The sequence below is a fragment of the Procambarus clarkii genome, chromosome 60 (genome assembly GCF_040958095.1).
Source record: "Procambarus clarkii isolate CNS0578487 chromosome 60, FALCON_Pclarkii_2.0, whole genome shotgun sequence".
NCBI lineage: Eukaryota > Metazoa > Arthropoda > Malacostraca > Decapoda > Cambaridae > Procambarus > Procambarus clarkii.
The window spans coordinates 24042997-24059356 of NC_091209.1; the positions used below are offsets into that span (position 1 = coordinate 24042997).

General features: G+C 50.5%; 3 protein-coding genes across 3 annotated transcripts; 2 read left to right on the forward strand and 1 right to left on the reverse strand.

Moving 5' to 3' along the window:
* Nucleotides 1-4126: 4126 nt before the first annotated feature.
* LOC123766993 (trichohyalin-like) lies at nucleotides 4127-8035 on the forward strand. The gene is made up of 4 exons (XM_069307354.1): nucleotides 4127-4169; nucleotides 4617-5677; nucleotides 5762-6841; nucleotides 6926-8035. Exons 1-4 carry the CDS (start codon nucleotides 4127-4129, stop codon nucleotides 8033-8035), a joined length of 3294 nt encoding a protein of 1097 aa, XP_069163455.1.
* Nucleotides 8036-8409: 374 nt separating this feature from the next.
* LOC138353925 (SUMO-specific isopeptidase USPL1-like) lies at nucleotides 8410-9117 on the reverse strand. Its single transcript, XM_069307355.1, has one exon. The coding sequence runs from the start codon at nucleotides 9115-9117 to the stop codon at nucleotides 8410-8412; it is 708 nt and encodes a 235-aa protein (XP_069163456.1).
* Nucleotides 9118-9811: 694 nt separating this feature from the next.
* On the forward strand, nucleotides 9812-11281 carry LOC138353926 (mucin-22-like). The gene has a single exon (XM_069307356.1). It carries the CDS (start codon nucleotides 9812-9814, stop codon nucleotides 11279-11281), a length of 1470 nt encoding a protein of 489 aa, XP_069163457.1.
* The last annotated feature ends 5079 nt before the right edge of the window (nucleotides 11282-16360 follow it).

Below are 16360 nucleotides of genomic sequence, written 5' to 3' on the forward strand. Positions count from 1 at the left end.
CAATTGGACACGTTTAACACCACCTCTCTGATTGGCCGAGTTCCATTAAATCTTCCTATCTGCCCATTAATCCCCATCCGTGTCTGTAATCACCGCTGCCCACACAGCGGGTTCCATCTACGGCCGCCAGAATTGGTCCTTCGGATCGTAACAAGGCTTTTCGTTGAATCCGGGAATCGAAATTTGAATGGACAATAACAGTCGAAATTTCTGTTTCTTGACAAAATATGTTTAAGTTCTGTGTTCCGTCATCATTCTGTTCCACATGCATTATGGGGGTCTGTTAGCGGTGTCTTTACAGGTGAGGTAAGAGACACACTCTGGCTCACTCCTCTCAGGTATTCCCACCCACAATCACATTTTCAATTCATTCCCAATTTCCATTTTTAATTTATAAATCCCATTCGCAATTCCCAATCCAAATCCGGCTAACTAAAATCATAACCCGTTGTCTACGGGGCCTGCCGGCTGAGTGGACAGCGTTCGGGGTTCGTAGTCCTAAGATTTCGGGTTCGATCCCCGCTGGAGGCGGGCAGAGTGGGCACAGTTTCTTTCACTGATGCACCTGTTCATCTAGCAGTATATGAGTACCTGGGAGTTAGACAGCTGCTAGGGTCTGCTTCCTGGGGGTGTGTAACAAAAAAGGAAGCCTGGTCGAGGACCGGGCCGCGGGGACGCTAAGCCCCGAAATCATCTCAAGATAACTTCAAGAAGAAGATACGTCACATTCTCCTCAACTTCGCCACTAACACAATCTTGAAACACTCACATCTTGATGACTCCTACACTCCCCCATAAAGACTTCTTGATGACTCCTACAGTTCCCCATAAAGACTTCTTGATGACTCCTACAGTTCCCCATAAAGACTTCTTGATGACTCCTACAGTTCCCCATAAAGACTTCTTGATGACTCTTACACTCCCCATAAAGATTTCTTGATGACTCCTACACTCCCCATAAAGACTTCTTGATGACTCCTACAGTTCCCCATAAAGACTTCTTGATGACTCCTACAGTTCCCCATAAAGACTTCTTGATGACTCCTACAGTTCCCCATAAAGACTTCTTGATGACTCCTACACTCCCCATAAAGATTTCTTGATGACTCCTACACTCCCCATAAAGACTTCTTGATGACACCTACAGTTCCCCATAAAGACTTCTTGATGACTCCTACAGTTCCCCATAAAGACTTCTTGATGACTCCTACACTCCCCCATAAAGACTTCTAGATGACTCCTACAGTTCCCCATAAAGACTTCTTGATGACTCCTACACTCCCCATAAAGATTTCTTGATGACTCCTACACTCCCCATAAAGACTTCTTGATGACTCCTACACTCCCCATAAAGATTTCTTGATGACTCCTACACTCCCCATAAAGACTTCTTGATGACTCCTACACTCCCCATAAAGACTTCTTGATGACTCCTACACTCACCATAAAGACTTCTTGATGACTCCTACACTCCCCATAAAGACTTCTTGTTGACTCTTACACTCCCCATAAAGACTTCTTGATGACTCCTACACTCCCCATAAAGACCCCATAAAGACTTCTTGATGACTCTTACACTCCCCCATAAAGACTTCTTGATGACTCCTACACTCCCCATAAATACTTCTTGATGACTCTTACACACCCCCATAAATAATTCTTGATGACTCCTACACTCCCCCATAAATACCTCTTGATGACTCCTACACTCCCCCATAAATACTTCTTGATGACTCATACAGTTCCCCATAAATACTTCTTGATGACTCCTACACTCCCCCATAAATACTTCTTGATGACTCCTACACTCCCCCATAAATACTTCTTGATGACTCCTACACTCCCCCATAAATACTTCTTGATGACTCCTACAGTTCCCCATAAATACTTCTTGATGACTCCTACACTCCCCATAAAGACTTCTTGATGACTCTTACACTCCCCCATAAAGACTTCTTGATGACTCCTACACTCCCCCATAAAGACTTCTTGATGACTCCTACACTCCCCCATAAATACTTCTTGATGACTCCTACACTCCCCATAAAGACTTCTTGATGACTCCTACACTCCCCATAAAGACTTCTTGATGACTCTTACACTCCCCATAAAGACTTCTTGATGACACTTACACTCCCCATAAAGACTTCTTGATGACTCTTACACTCCCCATAAAGACTTCTTGATGACTCTTACACTCCCCCATAAAGACTTCTTGATGACTCCTACACTCCCCCATAAATACTTCTTGATGACTCCTACACTCCCCCATAAAGACTTCTTGATGACTCTTACACTCCCCCATAAAGACTTCTTGATGACTCCTACACTCCCCCATAAAGACTTCTTGATGACTCCTACAGTTCCCCATAAATACTTCTTGATGACTTCTACACTCCCCCATAAATACTTCTTGACTACTCTTACACTCCCCCATAAAGACTTCTTGATGACTCCTACACTCCCCCATAAAGACTTCTTGATGACTACTACACTCCCCTATAAATACTTCTTGATGACTCCTACACTCCCCCATAAATACTTCTTGATGACTTCTACACTCCCCCATAAATACTTCTTGATGACTCCTACACTCCCCATAAAGACTTCTTGATGACTCCTACACTCCCCCATAAAGACTTCTTGATGACTCCTACACTCCCCATAAAGACTTCTTGATGACTCCTACACTCCCCCATAAATACTTCTTGATGACTCCTACACTCCCCATAAATACTTCTTGATGACTCCTACACTCCCCCATAAAGACTTCTTGATGACTCCTACACTCCCCCATAAAGACTTCTTGATGACTCCTACACTCCCCCATAAAGACTTCTTGATGACTCCTACACTCCCCCATAAAGACTTCTTGATGACTCCTACACTGCGCCATAAATACTTCTTGATGACTTCTACACTCCCCCATAAATACTTCTTGATGACTCCTACACTCCCCCATAAATACTTCTTGATGACTCCTACACTCCCCCATAAAGACTTCTTGATGACTCCTACACTCCCCCATAAAGACTTCTTGATGACTCCTACACTCCCCCATAAAGACTTCTTGATGACTCCTACACTCCCCATAAAGACTTCTTGATAGACTCTTACACTCCCCAATAAAGACTTCTTGATGACTCCTACACTCCCCCATAAATACTTCTTGATGACTTCTACACTCCCCCATAAATACTTCTTGATGACTTCTACACTCCCCCATAAATATTTCTTGATGACTTCTACACTCCCCCATAAATACTTCTTGATGACTTCTACACTCCCCCATAAATACTTCTTGATGACTCCTACAGTTCCCCATAAAGACTTCTTGATGACTCCTACACTCCCCCATAAATACTTCTTGATGACTCCTACACTCCCCATAAATACTTCTTGATGAATCCTACACTCCCCCATAAATACTTCTTGATGACTTCTACACTCCCCCATAAATACTTCTTGATGACTTCTACACTCCCCCATAAATACTTCTTGATGACTTCTACACTCCCCCATAAATACTTCTTGATGACTTCTACACTCCCCCATAAAGACTTCTTGATGACTCCTACACTCCCCCATAAAGACTTCTTGATGACTTCTACACTCCCCCATAAATACTTCTTGATGACTCTTACACTCCCCCATAAAGACTTCTTGATGACTTCTACACTCCCCCATAAATACTTCTTGATGACTTCTACACTCCCCCATAAAGACTTCTTGATGACTCCTACACTCCCCCATAAAGACTTCTTGATGACTTCTACACTCCCCCATAAAGACTTCTTGATGACTTCTACACTCCCCCATAAATACTTCTTGATGACTCCTACACTCCCCCATAAATACTTCTTGATGATTCCTACAGTTCCCCATAAAGACTTCTTGATGACTCCTACACTCCCCCATAAAGACTTCTTGATGACTCCTACACTCCCCCATAAATACTTCTTGATGACTCCTACATTCCCGCAAATACACAGACCAACATAAATACAATTTAATCGCATTAAATCAATAGCGATATCCACAAACGGCTATACATATATGAAGGGGAAAGTTTATATAAATTCCATTACAATAATGACTTAAGAGGGAGCCACAGTACGAACTTAGCATGTTGACAGCGTCGTTATCAGGATCAGAACCTTGTATACCACGTATGCTAGACCAATTCTGAAGTATGCAGCTCCAGCATGGAATCCATAATCAGAATAATCCACTTTATTCTAATACCATTTACATGTTACAGCAACAAATATATGTCGTATTCTCTATGTGTGACTAAATCTATACAAACATGCACTACAAACATAGAAAAACAGATTTGTATCTACACATTTATTGAAGCAAACAATTCCCCAAACAAAAGAAGTATTCGAAAGCAGAGCAAACAAGCATCTTTGTCATCTCCTTCTAATGACTAGTAGAACCATGTTATATAAAAATTATATTTAATAATTGTGTTTAAGTTTCATTGTTATTTTCTTAACTTCCAAGTTACTGCAAATTCCCTATGAATGCATTAACTAACTTAAGAATAAGAATAATTCATTGTGTAGGGGGACAGGAAGCCAGAGTGTATTCATATACGTTAAGCTCATAAGACAGAGACGGGAGACAGCGACACAGAGACAGTGGCACAGAGACAGAGCGGCACAAAGACAGAGCGGCACAGAGACAGAGCGGCACAGAGACAGAGCGACACAGTGACAGAGCGGCACAGAGACAGAGCGACACAGAGACAGAGCGGCACAGAGACAGAGCGGCACAGAGACAGAGCAACACAGAGACAGAGCGGCACAGAGACAGAGCAATACAGAGACAGAGCAGCACAGATACACAGAGACAGAGCGACACAGAAACAGAGCGACACAGAGACAGAGCGACACAGAGACAGAGCAACACAGAGACAGAGCGGCACAGAGACAGAGCAACACAGAGACAGAGCAGCACAGATACACAGAGACAGAGCGACACAGAAACAGAGCGACACAAAGACAGAGCGGCACAGAGACAGAGCAACACAGAGACAGAGCGGCACAGAGACAGAGCAACACAGAGACAGAGCAGCACAGATACACAGAGACAGAGCGACACAGAAACAGAGCGACACAGAGACAGAGCGACACAGAGACAGAGCAACACAGAGACAGAGCGGCACAGAGACAGAGCAAAACAGAGACAGAGCAGCACAGATACACAGAGACAGAGCGACACAGAAACAGAGCGACACAAAGACAGAGCGGCACAGAGACAGAGCAACACAGAGACAGAGCGGCACAGAGACAGAACAACACAGAGACAGAGCGGCACAGAGACAGAGCGACACAGAAACAGAGCGGCACAGAGACAGAGCGGTACAGAGAAAGCGGCACAGAGACAGAGCGACACAGAGGGCGAGCAGCACAGAGACAGAGCGACACAGAGACAGAGCGGCACAGAGACAGAGCAGTACAGAGAAAGCGGCACAGAGACAGAGCGACACAGAGAGCGAGCAGCACAGACACAGAGCGGCACAGAGACAGAGCGGTACAGAGAAAGCGGCACAGAGACAGAGCGACACAGAGAGAGCAGCACAGAGATAGAGCGGTACAGAGAAAGCGGCACAGAGACAGAGCGACACAGAGACAGAGCAGCACAGAGACAGACCGGCACAGAGACAGCGGTACAGAGAAAGCGACACAGAGACAGAGCGGCATAGAGACAGAGCAGCACAGAGACAGAGCAGCACAGAAACAGAGCGGTACAGAGAAAGCGGCACAGAGACAGAGCAGCACAGAGACAGAGCGGCACAGAGACAGAGCAGCACAGAGAAAGCAGCACAGAGACAGAGCGGCACAGAGACAGAGCGACACACAGACAGAGCAGCACAGAGACAGAGCGGCACAGAGACATAGCGGCACAGAGACAGAGCGGCACAGAAACAGAGCAACACAGAGACAGAGCAACACAGAGACAGAGCAGCACAGAGACAGAGCAGCACAGAGACAGAGCGGCACAGAAACAGAGCAACACAGAGACAGAGCAACACAGAGACAGAGCAGCACAGAGACAGAGCAGCACAGAGACAGAGCAGCACAGAGACAGAGCAACACAGAGACAGAGCGGCACAGAGATAGAGCGGCATAGAGACAGAGCAACACAGAGACAGAGCAGCACAGAGACAGAGCAGCACAGAGACAGAGCAGCACAGACAGAGCAGCACAGAGACAGAGCAGCACAGAGACAGAGCAGCACAGATACACAGAGACAGAGCGACACAGAAACAGAGCGACACAGAGACAGAGCGACACAGAGACAGAGCAACACAGAGACAGAGCGGCACAGAGACAGAGCAAAACAGAGACAGAGCAGCACAGATACACAGAGACAGAGCGACACAGAAACAGAGCGACACAAAGACAGAGCGGCACAGAGACAGAGCAACACAGAGACAGAGCGGCACAGAGACAGAACAACACAGAGACAGAGCGGCACAGAGACAGAGCGACACAGAAACAGAGCGGCACAGAGACAGAGCGGTACAGAGAAAGCGGCACAGAGACAGAGCGACACAGAGGGCGAGCAGCACAGAGACAGAGCGACACAGAGACAGAGCGGCACAGAGACAGAGCAGTACAGAGAAAGCGGCACAGAGACAGAGCGACACAGAGAGCGAGCAGCACAGACACAGAGCGGCACAGAGACAGAGCGGTACAGAGAAAGCGGCACAGAGACAGAGCGACACAGAGAGAGCAGCACAGAGATAGAGCGGTACAGAGAAAGCGGCACAGAGACAGAGCGACACAGAGACAGAGCAGCACAGAGACAGACCGGCACAGAGACAGCGGTACAGAGAAAGCGACACAGAGACAGAGCGGCATAGAGACAGAGCAGCACAGAGACAGAGCAGCACAGAAACAGAGCGGTACAGAGAAAGCGGCACAGAGACAGAGCAGCACAGAGACAGAGCGGCACAGAGACAGAGCAGCACAGAGAAAGCAGCACAGAGACAGAGCGGCACAGAGACAGAGCGACACACAGACAGAGCAGCACAGAGACAGAGCGGCACAGAGACATAGCGGCACAGAGACAGAGCGGCACAGAAACAGAGCAACACAGAGACAGAGCAACACAGAGACAGAGCAGCACAGAGACAGAGCAGCACAGAGACAGAGCGGCACAGAAACAGAGCAACACAGAGACAGAGCAACACAGAGACAGAGCAGCACAGGGACAGAGCAGCACAGAGACAGAGCAGCACAGAGACAGAGCAACACAGAGACAGAGCGGCACAGAGATAGAGCGGCATAGAGACAGAGCAACACAGAGACAGAGCAGCACAGAGACAGAGCAGCACAGAGACAGAGCAGCACAGACAGAGCAGCACAGAGACAGAGCAGCACAGAGACAGAGCAGCACAGAGACAGAGGAGCACAGAAACATATCAACACAGAGACAGAGCGGCATAGAAACAGAGCAACACAGAGACAGAGCAGCACAGAGACAGAGCAACACAGAGACAAAGCAGCACAGAGACAGAGCAACACAGAGACAGAGCAGCACAGACAGAGCGGCACAGAGACAGAGCAACACAGAGACAGAGCAGCACAGAGACAGAGCGGCACAGAGACAGAGCAACACAGAGACAGAGCGACACAGAGACAGAGCAACACAGAGACAGAGCGACACAGAGACAGAGCGACACAGAGACAGAGCGGCACAAAGACAGAGCAGCACAGAGACAGAGCGGCACAGAGACAGAGCAACACAGAGACAGAGCGACACAGAGACAGAGCAACACAGAGACAGAGCGACACAGAGACAGAGCGACACAGAGACAGAGCGGCACAAAGACAGAGCAGCACAGAGACAGAGCGGCACAGAGACAGAGTGGCACAGAGACAGAGCAACACAGAGACAGAGCGACACAGAGACAGAGCGACACAGAGACAGAGCGACACAGAGACAGAGCGACACAGACAGAGCGACACAGAGACAGAGCGGCACAGAGACAGAGCGACACAGACACAGAGGAGTATAGATACTCGGGGCCGGTGGCTGAGCGAACAGCATGCTGGACGCGTGATCCTGTGGTTCCGGGTTCGAATCCGGTCGCCGGCGAGAAACAATGGGCACCTCGATGGCTCGATGGGCACCTCGATGGCACCTATTTACCTGGCAGTAAATAGGTACCTGGGAGTTAGTCAGCTGTCACGGGCTGCTTCCTGGTGGTGTATGTGGTGTGAGAAAAAAAAGACAGTTGAGAGGCGGGCCGGAAGAGCACTGCTCAATCCCCGCAAGCACAACTAGGTGAATATAGAGACAGAGCGGCACAGAGAGAGAGCGGCACAGAGAGAGAGCGGCACAGCTAAAGGCTTAAGGAACACGCTAAATAAATTATCTTCGAATCCCCGCTCATCTCCACCCGGACGTTACTCCCTGGTCCCCCGCAGGTGTTGACACCTGTGTGGGCTGCTCCTCTACACCCAACACCCTTGTGAGCTGCTCCTCTACACCCAACACCCTTGTGGGCTGCTCCGCTACACCCAACATCTGTGTGGGCTGCTCCTCTACACCCAACACCTGTGTGGGCTGCTCCTCTACACCCAACACCTGTGTGAGCTGCTCCTCTACACCCAACACCCTTGTGGGCTGCTCCTCTACACCCAACATCTGTGTGGGCTGCTCCGCTACACCCAACATCTGTGTGGGCTGCTCCTCTACACCCAACACCTGTGTGAGCTGCTCCTCTACACCCAACACCCTTGTGGGCTGCTCCTCTACACCCAACATCTGTGTGGGCTGCTCCTCTACACCCAACACCTGTGTGAGCTGCTCCTCTACACCCAACACCCTTTTGGGCTGCTCCTCTACACCCAACACCTGTGTGGGCTGCTCCTCTGCACCCAACACCTGTGTGGGCTGCTCCTCTACACCCAACACCTGTGTGGGCTGCTCCTCTGCACCCAACACCTGTGTGGGCTGCTCCTCTACACCCAACACCCTTGTGGCCTGCTCCTCTACACCCAACACCTGTGTGGGCTGCTCCTCTACACCCAACACCTGTGTGGGCTGCTCCTCTACACCCAACACCCGTGTGAGCCGCTCCTCTACACCCAACATCTGTGTGGGCTGCTCCTCTACACCCAACACCTGTGTGAGCTGCTCCTCTACACCCAACACCCTTTTGGGCTGCTCCTCTACACCCAACACCTGTGTGGGCTGCTCCTCTGCACCCAACACCTGCGTGGGCTGCTCCTCTACACCCAACACCTGTGTGGGCTGCTCCTCTGCACCCAACACCTGTGTGGGCTGCTCCTCTACACCCAACACCCTTGTGGCCTGCTCCTCTACACCCAACACCTGTGTGGGCTGCTCCTCTACACCCAACACCTGTGTGGGCTGCTCCTCTACACCCAACACCTGTGTGGGCTGCTCCTCTACACCCAACACCCTTGTGGCCTGCTCCTCTACACCCAACACCTGTGTGGGCTGCTCCTCTACACCCAACACCTGTGTGGCCTGCTCCTCTACACCCAACACCTGTGTAAGCCGCTCCTCTACACCCAACACCCTTGTGGCCTGCTCCTCTACACCCAACACCTGTGTAAGCCGCTCCTCTACACCCAACACCCTTGTGGCCTGCTCCTCTACACCCAACACCTGTGTGGGCCGCTCCTCTACACCCAACACCTGTGTGGGCTGCTCCTCTACACCCAACACCTGTGTGGGCTGCTCCTCTACACCCAACACCTGTGTGGGCTGCTTCTCTACACCCAACACCTGTGTGGGCTGCTCCTCTACACCCAACACCTGTATGGGCTGCTCCTCTACACCCAACACCTGTGTGGGCTGCTTCTCTACACCCAACACCTGTGTGGGCTGCTCCTCTACACCCAACACCTGTGTGGGCTGCTCCTCTACACCCAACACCTGTATTAGCCGCTCCTCTACACCCAACACCCGTGTGAGCCGCTCCTCTACACCCAACACCCGTGTGAGCCGCTCCTCTACATCCAACACCTGTGTTAGCCGCTCCTCTACCCCCAACACCTGTGTTAGCCGCTCCTCTACACCCAACACCTGTGTTAGCCGCTCCTCTACACCCAACACCTGTGTTAGCCGCTCCTCTACACCCAACACCTGTGCTAGCCGCTCCTCTACACCCAACACCTGTGCTAGCCGCTCCTCTACACCCAACACCTGTATTAGCCGCTCCTCTTTACCCAACACCTGTATTAGCCGCTCCTCTTTACCCAACACCCGTGTGAGGCGCTCCTCCACACCCAAAACCCGTGTGAGCTGCTCCTCTACACCCAACACCCGTGTGAGCTGCTCCTCTACACCCAACACCCGTGTGAGGCGCTCCTCCACACCCAAAACCCGTGTGAGCTGCTCCTCTACACCCAACACCCGTGTGAGCGGCTACTCTACACCCAACACCCGTGTTAGCCGCTCCTCTACACCCAACACCCGTGTGAGCCGCTCCTCTACACCCAACACCCATGTTAGCCGCTCCTCTACACCCAACACCCGTGTGAGCCGCTCCTCTACACCCAACACCCATGTTAGCCACTCCTCTACATCCAACACCCGTGTTAGCCGCTCCTCTACATCCAACACCCGTGTGAGCCGCTACTCTACACCCAACACCCATGTTACCCGCTCCTCTACACCCAACACCCGCGTGAGCCGCTCCTCTACACCCAACACCCGTGTGAGCCGCTCCTCTACACCCAACACCCATGTTAGCCGCTCCTCTACACCCAACACCCGTGTGAGCCGCTCCTCTACACCCAACACCCATGTTAGCCACTCCTCTACATCCAACACCCGTGTTAGCCGCTCCTCTACATCCAACACCCGTGTGAGCCGCTACTCTACACCCAACACCCGTGTTAGCCGCTCCTCTACACCCAACACCCGCGTGCACCGCTCCTCTACACCCAACACCCGTGTGAGCCGCTCCTCTACACCCAACACCCGTGTGCACCGCTACTCTACACCCAACACCCGTGTGAGCCGCTCCTCTACACCCAACACCCGTGTGAGCCGCTCCTCTACACCCAACACCCGTGTGAGCCGCTCCTCTACACCCAACACCCGTGTGAGCCGCTCCTCTACACCCAACACCCGTTTGCGCCGCTCCTCTACACCCAACACCCGTGTGCGCCGCTCCTCTACACCCAACACCCGTGTGAGGCGCTCCTCTACACCCAACACCCGTGTGCACCGCTCCTCTACACCCAACACCTGTGTGAGCTGCTCCTCTACACCCAACACCTGAGTTAGCCGCTCCTCTACACCCAACACCCGTGTGCACCGCTCCTCTACACCCAACACCCGTGTGAGCTGCTCCTCTACACCCAACACCTGAGTTAGCCGCTCCTCTACACCCAACACCCGTGTGAGCCGCTCCTCTACACCCAACACCCGTGTGAGCCGCTCCTCTACACCCAACACCCGTGTGCGCCGCTCCTCTACACCCAACACCCGTGTGGGCCGCTCCTCGACCCCCAACACCCGTGTGCACCGCTCCTCTACACCCAACACCCGTGTGGGCCGCTCCTCAACCCCCAACACCCGTGTGAGCCGCTCCTCTACACCCAACACCCGTGTGGGCCGCTCCTCTACACCCAACACCCGTGTGAGCCGCTCCTCTACACCCAACACCCGTGTGGGCCGCTCCTCTACACCCAACACCCGTGTGAGCCGCTCCTCTACACCCAACACCTGAGTTAGCCGCTCCTCTACACCCAACACCCGTGTGCGCCGCTCCTCTACACCCAACACCCGTGTGGGCCGCTCCTCAACCCCCAACACCCGTGTGAGCCGCTCCTCAACCCCCAACACCCGTGTGAGCCGCTCCTCAACCCCCAACACCCGTGTGGGCCGCTCCTCAACCCCCAACACCCGTGTGCGCCGCTCCTCTACACCCAACACCCGTGTGGGCCGCTCCTCGACCCCCAACACCCGTGTGCACCGCTCCTCTACACCCAACACCCGTGTGGGCCGCTCCTCAACCCCCAACACCCGTGTGAGCCGCTCCTCAACCCCCAACACCCGTGTGGGCCGCTCCTATACACCCAACACCCGTGTGAGCCGCTCCTCTACACCCAACACCCGTGTGAGCAGCATCTAGGGGGCTCCGACCCCTCCCTGTCATAGCACACTTCCCATTGTTATTATCTCAGCTAATGTTCCCATTCTCCTTCTTTTCTCTATCTCTAATTATTAACCAATAATAAAACTCTCCGGAAGAGCCAATAGATCTAAGCGCCCCGGGACGCGCCGGGGCCGCCTGGTCTCCAGGTAAGGAAGGAATAATATCACAAAAGTTTAATTTATTTGTTACTGTGAAACCGAAAAAAAAATAAAGGGATTGAAAATAAATCTCGGATGAAAAGTTGCTTTTGTAAATTACAACAGGAATTGTATAGTCCCGCGTTCAACAGAGCTGTTGTGCAACGTTCACTGTCTCTCAGTGTCTCGCTGTCTCTCTGTGTCTCGCTGTCTCTCTGTGTCTCGCTGTCTCTCAGTGGCTCGCTGTGTCTCTGTGTCTCGCTGTCTCTCAGTGGCTCGCTGTCTCTGTGTCTCGCTGTCTCTCTGTGTCTCGCTGTCTCTCTGTGTCTCGCTGTCTCTCTGTGTCTCGCTGTCTCTCTGTGTCTCGCTGTCTCTCTGTGTCTCGCTGTCTCTCAGTGGGTCGCTGTCTCTCTGTGTCTCGCTGTCTCTCTCTGTCTCGCTGTCTCTCATTGGCTGGCTGTCTCTCATTGGCTGGCTGTCTCTCAGTGGCTCGATCGCTGTCTCTCTGTGTCTCGCTGTCTCGCAGTGTCTCGCTGTCTCTGTGGCTGGCTGTCTCTCAGTGTCTCGTTGTCTCTCTGTGTCTCGCTGTCTCCCAGTGTTTCGCTGTCTCCCAGTGTTTCGCTGTCTCTTAGTGTCTGTCTGTCTCTCTGCGTCTCGCTGTCTCTCTGTGCCTCTTTTTCTAGTCACTTTCCTATTATGTATCCTTGAGTCAATACCTGAGCTGTGTCTGTATCTTGTGTATCTTGATACACAAGATACAGTCTTGTGTATCCTTGAGTCAACACCTGAGCTGTGTCTGGTGTGAGAACCAAGATCTCGTTTATGTATATTTAAACACGAGGTTTATGTATGTTTTGCTCGTAATATCTTGGACCTTTGGGAGTCTGTATAGATTCTCTCTCTCTCTCTCTCTCTCTCTCTCTCTCTCTCTCTCTCTCTCTCTCTCTCTCTCTCTCTCTCTCTCTCTCTCTCTCTCTCTCTCTATTGGTGTCGCCCTCTTTCAACTTCTGTATGCACTACAGCCTTCCCTAATCACCACCAGCACTACTAACCACCATCACCACCATTTAAAGTGTTAGCCCCTCACTACTAGTTCCTCATAAAGCACCACTACCACTACTACCAATATCAACGACCACAACTACCACCATAACTACTACTACTACTAATAAAAATAACCATAATCACCACCACCACTACTAAATACCACCACTACTACCATCAATAAACGCTACCAGCACTACTAATCACAATACAACTGGCACTGCTACTACTAAATACCACTTCTACCACCTAAGGACTCCAACACTAGCACAAAGAAAAACCTCCACTACTAACCATCACCGTCCCCACTACCAGCAACAAGCTACCACCACCACCACCACAACTACCACCTCCACCACCACCAACAAACACCACCATCATTACCGCAACTAACCATCACCATTACCACCACTAACCACCACCATTACCACAACTACCACCATATCCACCACCACCACAAACACAACTAACCACGAACATCATAATTTCATCGCCGAAATCACATCACAGCCTCCCCACTATCACATCACAGTCTCACCACTATCACATCACAGCCTCAACACTATCACATCACAGTCTCACCACTATCACATCACAGCCTCACCACTATCACATCACAGCCTCAACACTATCACATCACAGCCTCACCACTATCACATCACAGCCTCACCACTATCACATCACAGCCTCAACACTATCACATCACAGCCTCACCACTATCACATCACAGCCTCACCACTATCACATCACAGCCTCACCACTATCACATCACAGCCTCACCACTATCACATCACAGCCTCAACACTATCACATCACAGCCTCACCACTATCACATCACAGCCTCAACACTATCACATCACAGCCTCACCACTATCACATCACAGCCTCACCACTATCACATCACAGCCTCCCCACTATCACATCACAGCCTCACCACTATCACATCACAGCCTCACCACTATCACATCACAGCCTCACCACTATCACATCACAGCCTCACCACTATCACATCACAGCCTCACCACTATCACATCACAGCCTCACCACTATCACATCACAGCCTCACCACTATCACATCACAGCCTCAACACTATCACATCACAGCCTCACCACTATCACATCACAGCCTCAACACTATCACATCACAGCCTCACCACTATCACATCACAGCCTCACCACTATCACATCACAGCCTCCCCACTATCACATCACAGCCTCACCACTATCACATCACAGCCTCACCACTATCACATCACAGCCTCACCACTATCACATCACAGCCTCAACACTATCACATCACAGCCTCACCACTATCACATCACAGCCTCAACACTATCACATCACAGCCTCACCACTATCACATCACAGCCTCACCACTATCACATCACAGCCTCCCCACTATCACATCACAGCCTCACCACTATCACATCACAGCCTCACCACTATCACATCACAGCCTCACCACTATCACATCACAGCCTCACCACTATCACATCACAGCCTCAACACTATCACATCACAGCCTCACCACTATCACATCACAGCCTCACCACTATCACATCACAGCCTCAACACTATCACATCACAGCCTCACCACTATCACATCACAGCCTCAACACTATCACATCACAGCCTCACCACTATCACATCACAGCCTCACCACTATCACATCACAGCCTCCCCACTATCACATTACAGCCTCACCACTATCACATCACAGCCTCACCACTATCACATCACAGCCTCACCACTATCACATCACAGCCTCACCACTATCACATCACAGCCTCAACACTATCACATCACAGCCTCACCACTATCACATCACAGCCTCACCACTATCACATCACAGCCTCCCCACTATCACATCACAACTAAACCACCACAATATCACTAAAGCACATTAACTACTGTGCAACTATATAACTACAACCACATAAGTACTGTAGCACCATACCATCACTACTGCTCAGCCACCACATCACTACATCAACACCACCACATCACTACATCAACACTACCACATCACTACATCAGCACCACCACATCACTACAGCAACACTACCACATCACTACATCAACACTACCACATCACTACATCAACACTACCACATCACTACATCAACACCACCACATCACTACATCAACACTACCACATCACTACATCAACACCACCACATCACTACATCAACACTACCACACCACTACATCAACACTACCACATCACTACATCAACACCACCACATCACTACATCAACACCACCAAATCACTACATCAACACCACCACATCACTACATCAACACCACCACATCACTACATCAACACCACCACATCACTACATCAACACCACCACATCACTACATCAACACCACCACATCACTACAGCAACACCACAACATCACTACATCAACACCACCACATCACTACATCAACACCACCACATCACTACATCAACACCACCACATCACTACATCAACACCACCACATCACTACATCAACACCACCACATCAACACCACCACATCACTACATCAACACTACCACATCACTATATCAACACCACCACATCACTACGTCAACACCACCACATCACTACATCAACACTACCACATCACTACATCAACACCACCACATCACTACATCAACACCACCACATCACTACATCAACACCACCACATAACTGCATCAACAATACCACATCACTACATCAACACCACAACATCACTACATCAACACCACCTCATCAATACAGCAACACCACCACATCAATACAGTAACACTCCATCAGTTCAACATGAGCAGCATAAATGTACACAAATGCAGATGGAATTGCAAATAAAGGAGTAGAATTACAGGAAAGTGCGGCAGAAGTACAACCACACATGGTCGCCAAAATTAAGCTGACAAGTGTTATAGACAACCATCCCACGAGGGCGTCAAGTAAGGAGAGATAATGTGCACTGATGGTGTAGTCGTTGCTTTAGCTACACTGGAGCTTTGAAGAACTATAACTGGCAGA

What these genes read in the sequence shown, in the direction of transcription:
- LOC123766993 (XM_069307354.1), top strand. Translation starts at nt 4,127, where the DNA reads ATGTTGACAGCGTCGTTATCAGGATCAGAACCTTGTATACCAC. An exon ending in AGACCGGCACAGAGACAGCG is followed by an intron (nt 5,678 to 5,761) that starts GTACAGAGAAAG and finishes AGAGCGGTACAG; the next exon opens with AGAAAGCGGCACAGAGACAG. An exon ending in AGACCGGCACAGAGACAGCG is followed by an intron (nt 6,842 to 6,925) that starts GTACAGAGAAAG and finishes AGAGCGGTACAG; the next exon opens with AGAAAGCGGCACAGAGACAG.
- LOC138353925 (XM_069307355.1), bottom strand. Translation starts at nt 9,117, where the DNA reads ATGTTGGGTGTAGAGGAGCGGCTCACACGGGTGTTGGGTGTAGAGGAG.
- LOC138353926 (XM_069307356.1), top strand. Translation starts at nt 9,812, where the DNA reads ATGGGCTGCTCCTCTACACCCAACACCTGTGTGGGCTGCTTCTCTACA.